This window comes from Morus notabilis, unplaced genomic scaffold (assembly GCF_000414095.1).
Source record: "Morus notabilis unplaced genomic scaffold, ASM41409v2 Scaffold2146, whole genome shotgun sequence".
NCBI classification, from domain to species: Eukaryota; Viridiplantae; Streptophyta; class Magnoliopsida; order Rosales; family Moraceae; genus Morus; species Morus notabilis.
In genome coordinates, this window is record NW_010357960.1 from 56,781 (window position 1) to 77,358 (window position 20,578).

At 37.5% G+C, this 20,578-nt stretch overlaps 1 protein-coding gene across 2 annotated transcripts; it reads right to left on the reverse strand.

Moving 5' to 3' along the window:
- Nucleotides 1-20,578, reverse strand: LOC21389495 (acyl-protein thioesterase 2). 2 transcript variants are annotated; one of them, XM_024177301.1, is made up of 11 exons: nt 20,335-20,578; nt 19,728-19,769; nt 18,946-19,043; nt 18,665-18,779; nt 17,954-17,990; nt 17,754-17,823; nt 17,398-17,502; nt 16,842-16,992; nt 16,631-16,716; nt 794-887; nt 1-569 (listed from the first exon to the last, which is right to left on the reverse strand). In XM_024177301.1, the coding sequence occupies exons 3-11, from the start codon at nt 18,974-18,976 to the stop codon at nt 464-466; spliced, it is 795 nt and encodes a 264-aa protein (XP_024033069.1). In that variant the 5' UTR covers nt 18,977-19,043; nt 19,728-19,769; nt 20,335-20,578; the 3' UTR covers nt 1-463. The 2 variants fall into 2 exon arrangements, with proteins under 2 accessions (XP_024033069.1, XP_024033071.1); XM_024177303.1 differs by lacking the exon at nt 19,728-19,769.

Genomic DNA, 20,578 nt, shown 5'->3' on the forward strand with positions numbered 1-20,578 from the left:
AAACAATGCTCAACTTGCCGCTCAATTTCACTCTTAAATGTAGAGGTTTTATTTTCCGGAGGTACCGTCCCGACTCCGTGTATGTAGAGATATGAAATGGGTATATATTGACCTTCATGATTCTTTATATGGCAATTTTTATCGTCCGGTTAAAAGTGGGAACCATGATAGTATTTATCTAGTACCCTCAGAAATAGCGAAATTCAAACCCTTTAAGACGGAAATCATGAACGTACAACCAACAACTAACCAGCCAAACCAATATTAAGTTGTGAAGTGTCTTGAGCAAAAAAATATAAAAGTTATGAAGTATAAACAAATAGGGCATACGTAGACTGATGTCAAAAATAAGAAGTCCGCATTGCATCCAATACCACTCCTGTGATTCCTTTCATTCTTGTCGCTTAGAATTGAAGAACATTTCTCCATCCCATTTCTTTCTGTTCCCTTCTGAATTCCTAATTCAACATTTTGTCATTGAAGAACTCCCTTGGCCCTCAAGCCCCAACTTCGAAATTAGCCAAGCACAGAGCTCATCCATCTCTTCAGGAACGGTATAATGGCCGAGTCTGCATATTTGAAAGAATTTATATTTTCTTCACCTTCGTAGCTCAATTTAAATTAAAAGGCTCCGTTATAATTTTAAGGAAAATGTTATGGTAAGGTATAAAAAAATATTCTACTGGTAGCGACCGGTTATGGAGGGTTGGATTCTCATCAAAAAATGTTGACTCCTACTTTTCTTAATCTAACATGATCACCTTAAAAAGAAAATCTACTTTTAATCACATACCCTGTATATGATTTGAATGTCACGTCCTGAAATCCAGTTGAAGTCAAGGCTCGTGAAGATTTCTCTCCATATTTGTAAAGAACAACATCATCAACTGCAGAAGTTATGTCAAGACTGAAATTAGAAGAAAGTATTACATAAAAATTATGTCTAGATTAAAGTAACGGCCATTTTAATTGTATTTCATTTTGTCCTATTTTTGGTTTAATCACTAGTGGCTCCTAGCCTCTAAACAACTAACCTTTACCTAGGATTGACCTTCAGCAAAGAACCATATACTATAGAAGCTGCTTATAGAATGATTATTAACATTATCCTCACCAAAACAGCCAAACCGATATAGATTTCCTGTCATTTTCAAATCACTTTAATGTCTACATTGCTTATAAGCCAGAAAACATGATGTCAAAATTTGAACGAACTTGCCCTAACAAAGGTATTAAAACGGAGTTAGCAGAAGCACAAATCTGACTAAGATGTTGAAGGCAGTTGAAAGCTCAGATGCGATTTATCATCTTAAGAATTTATTGAAGTCCTTCGTTTCAATCAATTTCTAGGCTCAACATATCGAGTGGTTAACTGAAATTTGGTGCTAGGCCTAGAGATAGTTGCCCAACAACTATTTCTTCAATTGTTTGGTAGGCTGGATGTTAATGGAAATTGGAAATAAAAAAATAAAAGCTTAAGAGTAGACCTAAAAGATAGAGTCAGTTTAGTTTTTATTATTTTATCATATTTTAGCTTTAGATATTTTTTGGTTTGGCTTCTTGGTGAACTGATGAGTGAGTTTTACTCGCTCATTTAGTATCATTTTACACTTAATATCTAGTTGGTTTTCAAGGTTTTTGTTAATTTTTATGTGTGTTTTTGTTCTTTGTTTGAATTAGGTTTAAGTCTATGATTTGGAAGGTTTTGGACAAATTTCGCTGAAATCCGACGGAATTAGTGCATTGGGGCAGAATGGGCAGCGCTTAGGCGCCCATGACAGCGCCGCAGCGCCCTGGATTTTACACAGTAGCGCCGCAGCGCTAGGAACTCAGCGCCGCGGCGCTACGACGCGAGAAAATACGCGTTTTGAAGGCCAATCGCGAGAAAACTTACCTATTTTGACCCTAATGCTCCGAAACATATAAATAGATGATTCTAGGGCAATTAGAAGGGACTTTAGACGGTGGAATGACGGCTGGCTTTTGAGAGAGTATTCAAGAGAAGAAAAGGAGAATTGGGACGGAGAAGAAGAACGGCTCAAATCCGGAGACGGAGACGTTTCAATTCAACTCCAAACTAGTTCTTTTCTTTCCTTTCCAATGATTAAGACTTTGTTTAGGAATTTATTTTGTTTAGAGATGAACTAATTCTTTTTTCTAGGGCTACGATGTAGCCGGATTATGAATGTTCAAATTCTCAATCTTATGTTTAAGTAATTGATGTTTAATCCATATATGCTAAGTATTTCAATTTATTCTTAATGCTTGTGATTGTTTGGCCAACTATTACATGATTTTGTATTTAATTTGAGACCGAGAGGTGATAATTAACTAAGCTCTTAATTGAAATACCATGAGTTGTTCATAGGATAAAGATATCTATAATGCTTGTGCAGTTCTTTTGAATTTCTTGCACTTAATGATTTTCAACAGGTTTAGAAGTCTGACAGAGATGTAGATTTTACTTGTTGGATTAATATTATTATTGCTTGTGAAAGAATAATAATTGTTTTAGAGAAATTGCTGTCAGTATAGGATTGAATGTTAATTTTCTTGAATTATGAGAATTTGAACATGATTAATTTGGTGAAATCGGAAACCCTAGAATCTTAATCTATTGAATTTTCATCCATTGCTAGCATTGTTTAATTTATTTAATTGTTTTTAGTTTTGCTTTACTTAATTTTATAAATTCTCTTTTCAAGTATTCAAATAAAATTGGGGTTAATACAATTTCGGTAATTAGTAAACAACAATCCTTGTGAGACGATATTCTTATTCACTATTATATTACTTGATTGCGATAGCGTATACTTGCGTTACGATTTTTCACAACATAAACCTTTTTTTTTTCCTCGATATTAAAATGCTAATACATTGAACGTTCAGTTCAGACGTTGCTGACTATCAACTAATCTAAAGACTTCTACTTCTAGTTTCCCTTTGCAGCAATTCTTTTCCTCTTCTTTCTGTCCAGCACTAATAAGACTAAGCCTTTGCTTAGGCAGGTTTTTGTTAGGAAGGGCAGGAGAGAGTAAATGGGTGTGAGCATGTATTAGTTGTTAGTTTGTTAGTTAGAATTATTAGTTTGTTAGCGGTTAGAAAATATAGAGTGTGAATAAGGGATGGGTCCTTAGAGTGTGAATAAGGGATGGGTCAGTGGAGGAGAGGGAATAAATAGAAACAGAGAGCAAGTGTCAGGTTATAAAAGAATTGGAGTCTTGTTGAGGAAGTCTTGGCTTAGGCTAAGTAGGGGAGGTTTTGCAGTATCTCGAAGAACTGATCTGTAATTCATTCTGGTGATTCAAAAAAGATCATACCTTCTTTCTTCTTGATTCATTTCTGTTTGAAGAAATTACTCAGCTTCTATCATTTCGGTATCAGAGCATTAATTCAGGGCAATAATGACGGGTAAGAAATCAGAAGAACAGTTTGAATCTGTGGAGAAGGAGATTAAGGAAGTTAAGGCTTCGATGGAAAAAGGGATCGGTGAGATGGAGAAGGGAATCGGGGAGGTTAGGGCGGAATTAACTCAAAATCTTACTGAGCTCCGACAGCTAATGGAAGAACATATGAAGTTGTTTGTGGCGCCGGAGAAGACAGGGGTTTCAACGTCCGTGCTAGAGGAAGATCGCGAGGTGTTTCCGACCGGGGCCGCGGGGTCGCATATGGAGGAAATCGCTGGGTTGCGCGCGCGGAACGAGGAGCGAGTGACGGACCCTAGGGTTTTGCAGAATGTGACGTTACCGGCGGGAACTTCTGGTTTGTGTGCGCAGGGAGGAGATTGACTGGCGGACCCTAGGGTTTCACGAAGTCTTTGTCGCGAAGGGAGGAAGGATGAGCGCGACGCCCAACGCCTAAAGAGAGGTTCCGATGGGTGCCCAAGGGGAAAACGTGACTGGGCATCAAGGAGGGGCGTGGCGTTTTCGTGGAGTCTGAAAATCATGGATTTTGCGATCGGCGTTGTGGTTTTGGTGTGGATGGTTATCGAGTGGAAAGAGGAGGAATTCCTAATGTAGGAGTACAGTTCAAGGAGGGTTGGGATATCAAAGGCGTACTTGGGGAGTTGCGATGAATGAGTGGGCTGCTCACCGCCGACGGCAGGTAGAGTGTAATTTTTAGTGGCAACGATCCCGACGGCTGGGTGTTTCGAATGGAGCAATTCTTTTCCATCAACCGCTGCTCGGAAAGGGAAAAAATCACTGTCAGCATAGCTTTAGAGGGAGATGTCGTATCTTGGTTCCAATGGCGGAATGGTCGCTGACCTTTTCACGACTGGACAAACTTCAAGTTGTCACTATTACAGCGTTTCCATTCTTCGCAGGCACGAAATTTTTGTGAGAAGTTTTTGGCGATCCGACAAGAAGGAACACTGCAGAATATCGTAGGCAGTTTGAGGTTTCCACAGCTCCGCTTCAAGATGTTCCGGAAGAAATTTTAGAAGGAATCTTCGTAAATGGTTTAAAGGCAGAGGTTCGGGCTGAGCTCTTGAAACCGGTTGGTTTAGGTGAAATTATGGAGATAGCTCAAAGGATCGAAGAGAAGAATGAGTTGCTTCGTCGAGAGGTCTCGGGAACAAGAATGTCAAGACCTCAATTTCCTAGTGGTCCAAGGGCTGAATTCACTACATTTCCTGCTAGGACATTGTCGGGAGTCGAGCGTCCACCGCAAGCTCCAGCCACTTTGGACAAAATAGCAACTCAAAAGCGAGACTTTCCTTTTCGCATGTTGTCAGACTCCGAGTTACAAGAGAAGAAGGATAAGGGGTTGTGTTTTAGGTGCGATGAGAAGTTCACTTTGGGGCTCCGAATCATGTTGGTTAGCGATGATGATGCAATTGAGTGTGAAGAGGAAGATCTTGACATGTCTAAGGCCGTTTTGGGAGGAATGGCAGCCCGAGCTTATTGAGTTGTCCTTGAATTCCGTGGTTGGGCTTTCGACACCGAAGACTATGAAGCATCGTGGAATGATTGCTCAAAACGAGGTAATTGTTCTAATTGATTCCGGAGCAACTCACAACTTCATTTCTTTAAGTCTTGTTGAGAGATTGTCTATACCAATTTTTCCCACTGCCGGGTTTGGAGTACAAGTGGGCACAGGCGAATCGGTTAGGGGAAAAGGGGCTTTGCCGTGAGGTGGCATTGAGTTTACCTCAATTAACAATTGTGGAAAACTTCTTGCCATTGGAGTTGGGAGGAGTGGATGTGATTCTAGACATGCAATAGTTGGAAACTTTGGGGGGAATGCATGTGAATTGGAAGTCCCAATTGGTGAAGGTCAAGATTCGGGGGGAGACGGTTACGTTGCGAGGCGATATGAGTCTCTCTACCACTATGGTTTCTCTTAAAGCAATGTTCCGGACTATAAAGCATGAGAGACAAGGAATTTACTTGGAATTACACACCTTGGATGTGAACAAGGAACCGGACCAGTCGCTTCCTGCTCAGATCAGTGTCTTATTCCCCCACACACACAACATTTGCATGACCATCGCATTATTCTTCAACCGGGTACCGCTCCTATTAGTGTTAGGCCCTACAAGTATCCTCATTTTCAAAAAAAAAAAACAGAGATTAAAAAGTTGGTGCGTGAGATGCTAGCGGCTAGGATCATTCAACCAAGCAATAGCCCATTTTCTAGCCCTGTGCTTTTAGTTAAGAAAAAAGATGGCAGTTGGCGTTTTTGCGTTGATTATCGCGCTCTCAACAAGGCTACAGTACCGGATAAGTTCCCCATACCGGTGATTGAAGAGCTCTTGGATGAATTGTTTGGGGCTACTATTTTTACCAAATTCGATTTGAAATCGGGTTATCATCAAATCCGAATGTGCGTGGAGGACATTCCAAAGACCACTTTCCGCACTCATGAGGGCCATTACGGTTATGAGTCAGTCTATCTACTAGTCAGTCTGTTATGAGTCAATTTAATTATAGTTCTAGTGTCAATAAAGATAGTGAGATCATGATGTGGCACTATCGGTTAGGACATCCTAATTTCTTGTACCTTGGGAAGCTATCTCCTCATTTGTTCATCAATAAAAATCCAAAATTTTTTAATTGTGAGTTATGCCAATTTGCAAAACATACTCGATCTATCTATCCAGGGGTTTCCTACCAACCATCAAAACCTTTTGCCCTTGTTCATAGTGATATTTGGGGACCTTCAAGAGTTAAAAACATTAATGGAGCACGGTGGTTTGTGACTTTTGTTGATGATCATACAAGACTTACGTGGGTATTCCTTATGAAAGAAAAATCTGAGGTTAAAAGAATATTTCAAGCATTCAATTCAATGGTTCAAACTCAATTTGGTACCAAAATCCAAATCCGAAAGTTTGATAATGCTAGGGAATATATCTACTCTGTCCTGGGAGAATACTTGTCTAAACAAGGGATAGTCCAAGTGAGTTCATGTGTCAATACCCCACAACAAAATGGGGTAGCGGAGAGGAAAAATAGGCAGTTATTGGAAGTGGCCCGCTTGATTATGTTTTCCACCACCGTACCAAAATACCTATGGGTTCTTACTTCAGCATATCTCATCAACAGATTACCATCTAGAGTCCTTCAGTTTAAAACACCAGGTCAAGTCCTTATCAATCTATTCCCTCATGCCCGGTTCCTGTCATCCAATTTGCCCCTAAAGGTATTTGGATGCTCGGCATTTGTCCATGTCTATCCACAAAATAGAAGCAAACTTGATCCACGGTCTACAAAGTGTGTCTCCATTGGTTACTTCACAATAAAAAGGGATACAAATGTTTCTGTCCTACTACTCAAAGGGTGTTTGAAACCATGGATGTCACATTTTTTGAGAACAACCCTTATTTTTCCAAGACTGAAATTCAGGGGGAGACTACAACAAAATTTCAGCCTTGGAGTTGGGATTCCCTACTTGTCCCGAGTCTTCAGCCACCACCAAACTCTGAATCTATTCCGAGTCAGTCCATTCTTGACCATCATTCTTTGAGTCCAGCCATTGAGTCGGTTCCTCCTGCATCTGATCTGTCATCTTCAACCATGCCTCAGCCTCAATCAGCAACTTACTGGTTTTTTCAAGAAAGCGGAGGCAAGCTCAGGGGGAGGTTGAACCAATAGCACATCTCACACCTGTTCAAGATTCTAAAACGGATTCAACAACTACAGAATCTCATACAAGAGGGAAGAATGATCAAGAGCAAGAGAAGGTTCAAACAGAAGAAGACTTAGAGCTGCCTATTGCCCTGAGGAAAGGCACTCGGACATGTACTCAACATCCGATTAAAGATTTTCTCTCCTATGCAAAACTGTCAGGGACTTACCGAGCATTCCTCTCAAGATTGGATGAAGTCCGAACTCCATCTAATATCTAGAGGCCCTTAATCATCCAGGTTGGAAACAAGTAGTTCAAGAGGAGATTAGTGCTTATCAATCTATTCCCTCATGCCCGGTTCCTGTCATCCAATCTGCCCCTAAAGGTATTTGGTTGCTCAGCATTTGTACATGTCTATCCACAAAATAGAAGCAAACTTGATCCACAGTCTACAAAGTGTGTCTTCATTGGTTACTCCACAAATTAAAAGGGGTACAAATGTTTCTATCCTACTACTCAAAGGGTGTTTGAAACCATAGATGTCACATTTTTTTAGAACAACCCTTATTTTTCCAAGACTGAATTTCAGGGGGAGACTACAACAGAATTTCAACCTTAGAGTTGGGATTCCCTACTTGTCCCGAGTCTTCAGCCACCACCAAACCCTGAATCTATTCCGAGTCAGTCCATTCTTGACCATCATTCTTTGAGTCCGGCCAGTGAGTCGGTTCCTCCTGCATCTGATCTGCCATCTTCACCCATGCCTCAGCCTCAATCAGCAACTAAGGAATTACTGGTTTTTTCAAGAAAGCGGAGGCAAGCTCAGGGGGAGGTTGAACCAATAGCACATCTCACACCTGTCCAAGATTCTAAAACGGATTCAACAACTGCAGAAACTCATACAGGAGGGAAGAATGATCAAGAGCAAGAGAAGATTCAAACAGAAGAAGACTTAGAGCTGCCTATTGCCCTGAGGAAAGGCACTCGGACATGTACTCAACATCCGATTAAAGATTTTCTCTCCTATGCAAAACTGTCAGGGACTTACCGAGCATTCCTCTCAAGATTGGATGAAGTCCGAACTCCATCTAATATCCAGAGGCCCTTAATCATCCAGGTTGGAAACAAGCAGTTCAAGAGGAGATTAGTGCATTGGAAAGAAATGGTACATAGATTATTACTGACCTTCCACCAGGGAAGAAAGCGGTAAGCTGCAAATGGGTATTCACGGTGAAGCACAAGGCAGATGGAAGCATTGAGAGGCTTAAGGCGCGGCTGGTTGCTAGGGGTTTCACGCAATCCTATGGAATTGACTATCAAGAGATGTTTGCTCCGGTTGCGAAACTTAATACTATCCGGATACTCCTATCCTTGGCTGCAAATTTAGACTGGTCACTTCATCAACTGGACATCAAGAATGCATTCTTAAATGGGAATCTTGAAGAAGAAGTCTACATGGAGATTCCATCTGGAATTCAAACAAGTTATGGCAGTAGAAAGGTGTGTAAATTGTTGAAGTCTCTATATGGGCTGAAGCAATCTCCTAGAGCATGGTTTGGTCGGTTCTCAAAGTCAGTAAAAGGACACGATTTTATCCAGTGTCAAGCTGATCACACGTTGTTTGTGAAGCGTTCCTCAGTGAACAAGTTGGCTATTCTTATTGTCTACGTAGACGATATCATTCTAATTGGGAATGATATGGAAGAAATAGCAAGGATCAAACAGGCATTGGCTGAAGAATTTGAAGTCAAAGATCTTGGTCCTCTTCAGTACTTTCTAGGAATGGAAGTGGCTCGATCAAAGGAAGGTATATTTGTTTCACAACGTAAATACACCTTAGACTTGCTAAAGGAAACTGGTATGCTTGGCTGTAGGCCAACAAGCACTTCAATGGACTCCAAGAAAAAGCTCGGGCGTGAAGGAGGAGGAGTTCCTGTAGATAAAGGGAGATACCAACGTCTGGTAGAGAAACTCATTTACCTTTCCCATACTCGGCCAGACATTGGTTTTGCAGTAAGCACAATTAATCAGTTCATGAACAATCCGATGGAAGAACACATGGAGGCAGTGCATCAAATCCTCAGGTACCTATCGAGATGTAATCCTATACTCAGATGCAGACTGGGCAGGAAGTCAGATAGAGAGCAGATCAACTACAGGTTATTGCTCCTTTGTATGGAAAAACCTCGTGACATGGCGAAGTAAAAAACAGTCTGTTGTCTCCAGGAGTAGTGCTGAATCAGAGCTAAGGGCACTTGCAGTTACGATTTGTGAAGGGATATGGATCAGGTGAGTAATGGCAAAACTGGGTATGGTTTTTGGAAAGACTGTGAAGCTCAAATGTGATAACCAAGCAGCCATCAGTATTACAAAGGATCCAGTCCATCATAATCGAACCATGCATGTTACGATTGATAGACATTTCATTGCAGAGAATATAGAAAATTCTGAAGTGCAAGTAATATACACTCCAACTCGGAAGCAGTGTGCAGATATCCTCACGAAGGCCCTTCAAGGACCTAACTTTGAGAGATTGTGTAGCAAGTTGGGCATGTACAACATGTACAACCCAACTTGAGGGGGAGTGTCGAATATTTTAGTTCCTCAAAGTTAGGAGTTTTCTATTCAAGAAATCTAGAGGAGCTGGATTTCCTAATTAGTTTTATTATGTTTTAGTGTTGCTGATTTATAGGAGGTAGTTTCTATATTTAGTTGAGTAGAGGCTGTATATATACCGTGTACTTATTTCTGATCATATGAACGAAATAGAAGATTATTTCCTTCAAAATCTTCAGTTTTAAACCCCCCTCCAGAGTGAGCGGTTTAGATTTACAGCATGGCGAGTGGATGCTAATGTATTGAAGACGTAAGATTCAAAGTAATTAGTTTGTTTCGAATTTACAATTTTTAATTATGAGATGTACTGTGTTTCTATATATAAACTATATTGGTCGACATTATCCCAGAGTTGTACTATTTTCCTTAGATTTTATAGACTGTTTAAAATATTATTTATAATAAAAAAAAACTTCGGAGCAATATATTTTAATATCTATTTTAGTATTTGTATTCTCATGAATTTTCCTTAATTAATCCAGTTTAATTAAGTTAATTTTCTTTAATTATATTCCAATAATCACGGCCCTATCTTTGGGGTCGTGACAGTTTTTAGTATCAGAGCACGACTTCGAATTCTATGGGAAATCGAGCCTGTGTGAGTTTTCTATTGAATTTTGTTGTTTTTTTAACAGTTTTTGTGTCAGGACGTGTCGTACAATACTACTTAATACATGATACAGTTGCACTTGAGAATTTGACGTCAGAGTTCGTTTCATTTTCCTAGAGCACTCTGATGGATGAAATCTCTGTTCCTATATCAATGTTTATCGATATGAAGCTTAAAATCAAAGTTTGACTTTGAAACTCTCGTGAAGTTTTCATTTTGATCCAATGTTATGGATTTGTTTCCACAAGTGATATTGACTTCTGTCAGTTTTAAATTCAAAATTAGTATTGACCTTCGAATTCTCATGAGGATTTCGGTTTTGAGATGATATTCGTTCTGACTTCCGCGTAGTTGAATTCTCAATATTGGCCCCTTCCACCTTTTAACACGTCTAACATGGGAGTTTAAGTCGATGGATAGCGATGAGTTGAAATCGAGCAGTCTTGATCATTAAAGTTTTCTCCCTCCATGTTTTGCCTTTCTCAATTTGATCGATGCGCAAGCTTAAGTCTTGCAATCTAGCTTTGTATCCTAGCTATTAGTTTGATTTACTGATGCGTTCCTCTATCTCTTTAGAGTGATTTATTCAAGAGTGTTTATCTTATGGATTTTCCCATGTCGGTAAGATTTCGTCTTTTCCCAAATTGACAATGATATGGTTGCCATGGACCGCGACGTGAGATTGACGCTAACCTCTAAAATTTATTGTATTCGATCTTGTTTAGAAGCGTGGTAGGTCATAACCCACAGATTCCAAGATTCCAAGTTCGAGTTCTATTCTTAATCTGTTTTGACCAGAAGCTGGTCCCCCTACTGTTATTAGCATATCGATTCGTGCTGTTTTTCTATCAGTCCTATATCACTCAGGAATCGAAATTCATTTTTGTCACGAATGTTAGTCTTGGTGATTTCCTCGTTAAATCTGAAATATGTCATTGTAAGACATTGGCTTTGGATATCAATTCTATACCATACCATTCTCTGTTATTTCGTTTTCAGGTTCAGTGTTAAGTCTGACTTATTCTTAGAGTTAACCATGTCAACTATTTCCTTTCTAGTGAATGGTTTCCATTTGGTGTGAGATTTGTAGTCAACTTTGACTTCGAAAATCCTCATTCAGTCACCGGGTTTTGGATATTCAATCGATAATTTGGGTTCACATCCATTCGATATTAAATTTCTATAGTTCTTCTTTTAGAGTCAAATCCGACTATAAGAATTTCTTTTACTTTTTAGATTCTAAGTCGATGATTAATATTCTTGTGTTCGTTCATTCCCAGAATTGGGTGTCTCTATTCCAGTGGTTGAAAGTCTATGTTGTTGATTGACTTCTAGCTGGAATTGATGATATTTCGAATCTGAGATTCTTGGATGACAAAGCGTTTCCATGTCTCATTCCATAATTATGAAACTGATAAAGACTCGAATGAGGCGAGTGGTCCGATTTTATTGAGATTAGAGTTTCGTTTCTTTCTCATTGATAGAATGATTGACTGTGACAACCGATGTCATGATGCTACTAGCAGAGTCGCAAGATGGATGTTCTTTTCCATCGTTTGACACGTAGGAATCCACAGAAAAGGCGTAGAAAGTCCTAGTTCATAGGTTCCAGAACGACTATCCTGGCGAATTGTCGTATTCGCCTCTTTTCCACCATGTGAATGGCATCCTTGCCTTTGATTTATATTTCAAAGTGATGTCTTAAATGGAAGAATTTCTTTAACAGTTGAGGTTGAGTTCCCTCGGGTTAAAGATGTTGGGTTCGACAATCCTAGGGAGATGTCTTGTCAATTTAATGTGGAATTAGAACAGGTAGTTCTAACGATAAGTATGAACAACACTTTGGACGTTTTCAAAATCAGTGTCAAACCGTAGATGTTGCATTAAAATCAACCTTGAAGTCATTTAGTCCACGTTATGGATTTCATGCAACTATAAGAATTTTTCTAGACAGGCCATTCTGATTTTCTGTAACATACCAAATCAAAGATCTACATGTCTACTTTTCTTATAGAGTTCATTTTGAAATTTTTGGAGACGTAGATAATAATTTATGTATATTCCCATTAAGGTCGACGGATCTACCATTTTACTGGATTTATGAAGAATATTGATTCGAGTTAGAAACTGATTTATGACTGAACGATTAGTAGTTTGGAGCCTTTGTGGTTGTTTAACATTAAGTATGAGTTTCTTTGGAATTTCTCTCTTGAATGTTATTATTTTGGACTTTAATCATACTTTCCCCACTTGATCCACATGATTTTGGGGAGGATTCTAGGAGCAGCCCAAAGAAAAGCTTAGGACTTGATTATTCTTAATAAGTTTTAATGTTAGCTATGTTAGAACCTTAAAATAGACTTTCCAAGCTTTGATAGGAGATTTGAATCACCCAAAAAGGAGTTTTGTAGCTTAAGTTATCAATTTTTCAATTTATTAGAAAAAGTGTCAAAGAACCTAACCTGAACAGGTTCGATACTGTTGAATTCTGGGAATCCTTGGAGATGAATTTGAATGAATGGGTTACATAATTGGAAACTAGACATCCTAAGCTTCGTATAGCCGCAAGAATCACCTCAAACGGACAACTGTAGCTCAATATGCATTTTTGAAGTTAAATATAGTTTCTGAAATTCTGCAGAAAACAGCCACGTTTTGATATGGTATAATGTGTTTTTGGAGACCTTAACAGACCCGAAACTAAGCTTATGATAGCTCTTTGGAAAGCCCCAGATGTCTACTTCGATTAGGCACTGATTTTGTAATTTTCGGGGTTGTGTAGAATATTTTATGATTATTTTCGTAACAGTTGTCAAATCTGTTCTTTTCTAAGAATTGATAAAACAAAGAACTGAGAATCTTACTTTTTGAAATGGCATCGCTGCACCTAATCCATCGTTACTACCATTTAGAATATGTTATTAGTGACGTGTGGGAATTAGAATCACGTCATTTGGAATTTTGTAATCAGAGTTGTGCGCATTAGAAGTTTCATGTAAAAACTTTTAAAAAGCTGTCAGAACCAAGAAATAATAGAATTTTGATTTATTGAAAACTATTTTTGAGGTACTTAGAAAGCTCGGATTTGGACATATGATAGCTCGTTTCGAAGCTCTATGTGTCTACTTTATTCAAAAACTGAAATTACACCCTTTCAATCTATGTGGAATGTTTTATGATCATTTTAGTCGAATAGGTCAACACTGCGTTCTTGGCATACGCAAAAGGTGTGAATTTTGAACCCAACTTCTAGAACCGAGATCGCTACACTTAAAACACTTAGCCTACCATTTAGTGTGCGTCATTAGTGATGTGTAGCACTTGAAACCACTTTGTTTGGAGTTTTGTAGGCCGAGATGTGCGTAGTTGATGTTTTGCTTAGAAACTTTTCAAAATGCCTTGAAAAGTTGAAGTTCCAGAATTTCAATTTCTTGTAAGATGTATTTGAAAGGCTTAAAATATTTGAAATAGGGCATGTGATAGCTCGTTGGAAAGACCTGGATGTCTATTTTCATTATAAACCAGTTTTCTACCCTCTAGTGACACGTAATACGGTTTGCACGTGTTTCCGTAACTGACATTAAATCAGCCCAAGTATGAGATCTGACCAAGTTGAAAGAATCCTTTTAGATAATCCAAGTTTGATTAAATGAAGAGTTATGCTGATAGAAGGCGACTTTGTCTTATTAAGAGTTTCATCATGCAAAGGAATCACTCGTGTGGTGTGAAAGGAAAACTTGCGCCAAGATACATTGGACCATTCCAAATCGTACAACGAGTCGGTGTCGTTGCTTATCGCCTTGCCTTACCTCCTAAATTATCTCACGTGCACAATGTGTTCTATGTTTCTATGTTTCACGAGTGTAAACCCGATCCGGAAGCTATTGTGCAATGGTACGACGTGCCGATCCAATATGACACGACTTACGAGAAAGCACCAGTTCAGATTCTCGACCGGAAGATGAAGAGTGTACGCCGTCGTGAGATACCATTAGTGAAAGTGTTGTGGCAACACCAAGGTATTAAGGAAGCGACCTGGGAACTAGAAGCAACGATGCAAAAGCGATATCCATACCTATTCATATTTCGAGGACGAAATTCCTTAAGGGGGGTAGAACTGTAACGCCCTCCAAAATTAAACATGTTTAATTATGCTAAATTGTAAGTTATTGGTGTGCCTAATTTAATTTTTCTAATTAATTAAGGAACTTTAAATTATAGTCAGTATTTATGATTTCACCCCAAAAGTTTTTGAAAATACACTTAATTTTAATGTATTTTCTTTTATTTTTCCCTATTTCTTTTATTTTTCCTTTTTTCTTTCTTTTTCCTTTTCTTTTCTTTCTTTTCTTTTCTTTTTCCCTTCCCTTCCTTCCCATGGCTGCCAGACCACTCCCTCTCTCCCTCTCTCTCTCTTTCTTTCTTTCTTTTTCTTCTCTCTCTCTCCTCTCGTTCTTCACGACAACTCCCTCTCTTTCTTCCTTCACCGCCGGCCACCACTCCCTCCCTCTCTCCAGCCCCCTCTCTCTCTTTGGGTCTCTCTCTCTTTAAGTCCCTGCCGAAACAGGGAAGAGAAAAAAAAACAAAACAAAACAAAAACAAGAGAAATAGAGGGAAACAGGCTTCAATCACTTCGAGGTAAAGATTTCTTGAAAACCCATACATGAATTTGAGTTATTAACTTGAGAATTTGTAATTTTGGTTGGATTTGAATAATTTTGAGTTAGTTTGGATTTGAACAATTGTTGTTAGAATTGAATTAAATTTGGGAATTTTCAGTTATTGGACTTGTTGAATTGATTGGAAACTGGTTTGATGATTTTTGGAGAATTTATTTTGAAATTGAACTTGAATTGCAGGTTTGACATTTTCCCTATTTATGTTGGCATGCTACCAAAATTTCTTTAAAAACTTGTTTTTAAGTCAAAATTCAATGGGAAACCAAACCAATGAATTGGATTTCAATTTTTAAAGAACTCCTAAACTGAATTATAAAGTCGTTTGTGAAACTCGGATTTGAACCAAGGCACACTAATAGGAAACAATTAGACATAATTGAACTTGATTTGTTTTAGGAATGAGGATTGTGTCCTAAAACTTTGTTTTGTGACAATGTTAGTTGAAGGATTAGATTAAAAGTTTTGAGAAAAACGGAGGCTAGGATAACGAAAGGCTATCCCAGGTTTGATATCCGAGAGGTAGGATATTCTTGTTCATATCCTTGATAGCCATGATTTCAATGATTTTGGCCTATGAAAATGTTTTAAAACAAAAAATGTTTAAAGAAAAATGATTTTAGAAGAAATAGCATGAATTGCTATTGAGTTTCCAATAATTTGGAAATGAGATTTTAAAGAGTTTTCTTTCTTAAAATGAAATATTTTAAGAAATGATAAAACGCATGATGACCACAGAAATTGAGATATGGGAATCGTATCCTTGGGGGCAGGCCCTAAAACCCGTATGGGCCACTTCTTGGTCAATGGTGATATTATGGCTTTGCATATTTTTATTATCCAAATATTTTGCTACTATTACGTAAGGATTTCCTTTCTTTAAAGGATGATCGGTTCCGGGTGTATGTCTTCGGACCGTGAGTACTTTAATTATTAAATTTTTATAGAATTATATCCTACTGGGCCTTCCGCTCATTTTTCTTCTGTTTTCAATGTTTTAAACCCCCCCCCAGAGTTAGCGGTTTAGATTTACAACATGGCGAGTGGATGCTAATGGATTGAAGGCGCGAGATTCAAAGTGGTTAGTTTGCTTCGAATTTACAGTTTTTAATTATGAGATGTATTGTATTTCTATATATAAACTACATTGGTCGACAATGTCTCAGAGTTGTACTATTTTCCTTAGATTTTGTGGACTATTTTAAATATTATTTGTAAAAGAAAGACTCCGGAACAATGTATTTTAATATCTATTTTGGTATTTGTATATTTTATTTTCATGAATTTTCCTTAATTAATCAAGTTTAATTAAGTTAATTTTCTTTAATTGTATTCCAATAATCACGGTCTTATCTTTGGGGTCGTGACAGGTTTCCGCTGCTAAGTAACTCATTGAGAATCACACAACAATGAAGCACCCCCTAAATGGGAAAAGATCTCAAAATTCTTAGAAACAGTTTTCTCTCACACTCTAATGGCCCCCCTCTCTCAATAAACTGCAGAAAAAATACTTGCAACCTACTCTAAAATGATGATTACACAATCGCTAATGACTACCTATAGTCATCAAATACGATTTATGCCAAAAAGATTCCTAGAAATCTAGAGAGGACCTTCTTAGTTAAACTACATAATCTGTTTTTAAGCTAATGAATACCTTTGCCATGACACAAAAAAATGGGCAAGGATGCTGCACGCCTTGTGGCTTCCTCCACCCCTTCTTCAAGCTTACTACGCAATATCCTGAAAAAGAATGGAACTAATGAGTTTCAGAAAACAGATAGGGAATATAAATAACAACCAACGAGCAGAACAATGCAAAATAAAAGAAACAAGGTATGTCAAAACGAGAACATAAGAATCCATACTTTGCACATGGAAGCCAACCACTTAGTCCAACGACCGCACTTAGCTTTGCTGGATAAGGATTACCATTCCCATACTTTCCTGCAGCAAAGCAGGTTGCAGAGTACAGGGCAGTGGCCGCACCCATACTGAAACCTCCTACTCCAAGTTTAACTACCAAATAAAAAAATCAGTTAGGACAGTCAATTTTATGAGAGCAAGACAAATATTCTTGATATTTTAAAATAGAGGGGCATTAGAATAGTGAAGATGTACGTACACGTACAATTGTCCATAAAATTTATTTACTTACATTCATATAATACATACATCTTTTCTTTCCAAATCATAAAACGCATTCATCAACCTAAGGCAATATAAATGTATGTTGTATATACTGTCACCTAAATCATGGTTTCAGCACAGTATGTAATTGAATCATAATGACTCCAAGCTACAAATAAAGCGCAAAAAACCATGACATGTTCATAGTACTTGAATTTAAGAAAAAATCTTTACAATTCTTCAGCGAGAATACATAACATTTAATGCAATACCATATAAATGCAAGAAACCTACTGTCAGCAGGCTCATTTGACAGCAAATTCGCAACATGTGCAGCAGCAGCATCCAAACCCTCTAAATCATCAGGAGCATCTTCCGAAAGATCTCCAACATTAAACCCTATATGTGACATTAGCAATACATCGAACAAAATTAGAGGAATAAGTTCCAGCAACTAGTTCAACCTCCATAATAACTTTCCTCCGCATGACAATAATAATTTTATTTTTCATTGATTTTCCCAAACATCTCAAATTTATTGATTTGAATTTTGTTATGCCTTTAGTAGACACAAAGATGCACAAGTAAAGAGAAGCAATAGCAAACTTATATGAGGAAAATAAGCAGCATCTCCATGCAGACACACTTACAAGCCGTCGAAGGAAAGCCACCAAATATAGAGATTGGTTGAGTAGGAGCAGTTGGGCAAATCCATTTAATCTGCATCACATTATTTCACCGTAGTTTGTCGTCATATTAATGATGACAAAATCTGGAGCTAAAGGTTAGAATTAAAGTAAAAAGAGAAAAATGTTAGTGCTCTAAATTTTTCAAATGTAGTTATACTTACATTTGGAAGAGGAAGAGTCTCCAAAAGCTGGGACCAACTGCAAGTAAGAAAAACCAAAGCTTAATGAAAATTGTACTACTTCACCCATAAAGGTTCATGAGTAATTGATCCAGCATTTTGTGCACACGTATTTAGGAACTTGTTGGGGAAGGGGATGATGGGACTGACGGGAAAAAAATCCTTTTGTTTTCTTGCACAATACTAGATGCCGTTTGGTAACTTGATTCAGCTGTTTTGAACCCAAAAGTTCAGCCAAGCAGGTGTTCGTTAACTTTTTTTTTCTTTTTTTGAAGGTGGGGGGGGTTGTTGGTGGGAAGTCAATTTTAAACCTCTGATTAGATCTTTTGAACCCAAAATAGGTCCCTTTTTAGGAATTACCCCCCCTTGTTTTCAACATTTTTAACCCAATTTGTACTGTGATTTTGGTTCAAAAAATCAGCTTAGCAATGCAACCAACAATCTTATTTTCTTATTGTACATAACCCAACCACAGCTTCAGATTTTATTCCTTTTTCAAACCCTATGATCAATTGCATCACTCAAATATCATTTCGAGCTACAAGTTCAAACCACATTTTTCAAACCTCTCATTTTGAACCAAAAAAAGTTGAAACTACTACGTTTTGAACCTATTTACCAAACGGATCCTTAGTTTCAAATTACTGGACTAGCATCTCATAATCAGTTTTATAAGTGATGCAATAACAATACCTTGAGCCATTATCACCGAGGCCATGTAGCCAAACTACAGTTGCTTGGTGTCTACCTTTGGGTCTCACTACATATGTCCTTCCAAACTCAAATGCCCTTCTAACAGTTCTACCTCCTGCAAACAGGGTTCGATCAAATCAAATGGGTAATGACAACAAGAAATGAAAAGAGCCAACAGAATCCAATACATCTTCAGGACAAATCACCTTTTAGACACAAATAAAAAACCAACTCTATCAGTATCAGATTACAGAAAAATCAAAGTAAATAAAATAACTAACCCGAACCAAAAGAAGAGCCAGTAAAGCTCATATTATCCCCCAAAAAAATATATCACTAACCAAACTGCGAACTTTAGTGACTGAGAAGAGCACAGATCCTGCAATGAAGAAAACGGAAAATTAACATTATGTTCAATATATTTCTGCTGCTTTTAAAAGAAAAACACAAGTGTAATTAACTAAAACAAATAAACAACTACTTGCATGTGATCAATAGGAACTTGGAGTGCTCCTAATATGAAAGCATCACCAAATAAACAAGGTTCTTTTTTTCCCATTTTTACACCCTACATTTTGAGGTTATCCCAAAAAAAAAAAAAAAAAAAAAATCATACCTTATACCTAGAGATTTCAAAATTACGCTAAGAGCATCTCCAATGCAATGCTATAATTGATATGTCAATTGCAAATTTAGCATTTGAGTGCAAAAAACACTCTCCAATACAATGCTATTTGTTGTGCCAAATGTCTCATATGATGTACTTTATTGCAAATTTTCCATTATGTATAGCATATGGGAAATTTGGCAGTTGATCGTTATTAGTTGAAATCTTTACTTTTTCATGTAATCATTACAACTTTTACATTTTCTAATTATTCTAAAACTAAAAGTTTACTTTTACAACTTTCAAAGTTCAATGGTCGTGAAAAAAAATAGATTTTATATTTTAAATAGCATTATGCAGTAAAGCAAAAATGAGAATAACAAATCATATCATACTTTTTGATGCTACATATACAATTCACATTAGAATTTGCATTGGAAATGGTCTAATGCATACCTTTTTCTCACTCAACTTTGATAAGGAAAGGACCTAAACACCCTTAAATAAAATAAAATAAAATAAAAAAGAATAAGAAAAAATTCAGAAAAAAAAATCAAAATTCAAAAATGTGAAGGGCATTAGATCAATTTCATAGTCAAGATCAACCTTTGATTGCAAGAGGTATGGAATTAAAATGAATTTGGAATGAGAAGGCATAATCTAAAATATAGGGTATAATTTTAGGCTAATCTCAAAATGCACGGTACAAAAATAAAAAAATAAAGAAAAACCCCCAATAAACAAAGCCAAAGTATCATTCTTCGAACCTAAATCACCCAGAGCTATTGAGATTTTCCCAAGAAAAAAAAAAACAGATAAAAAAATCAGTAAAGCTTTCTTCCCAACAACTGTACGAAGTAAGAGAACGTGACAATAAGGCCTTAAAATCAATAAATAAAGCTACTCCATTCCGAAATGAACTTCTTGAATGACAAAAGTAAGTAAATAAACACCAAACGAATTACAAACAAATAGGACTAGAAAATACAAAATCTGAGACAAAATCGAAACGTAATCAGAAAGTATAAGGATAAAAAGGAACAAAATTTGCGTAGGTATTAACCTGGAATTTATGAACAGAGAAGCTCAAAGAAGCAAAGCGCTCTTATTCTTCTTCACACCCGCACAAACGCACCAGAGACTTCTCTCTCTTCTCTGCTTCCCCAAATTTGTCTACTGTCCTCGACTATTGTCGTTTTCCGAATGGTTCTACGAGGAACAGTTGGATCTGCTCGAGCGATGAGATCGTAGCAGATGATAAATTTTGGTCCGTCCGATTGTAAAACCTTTTGAGAAATTTTTTTTTT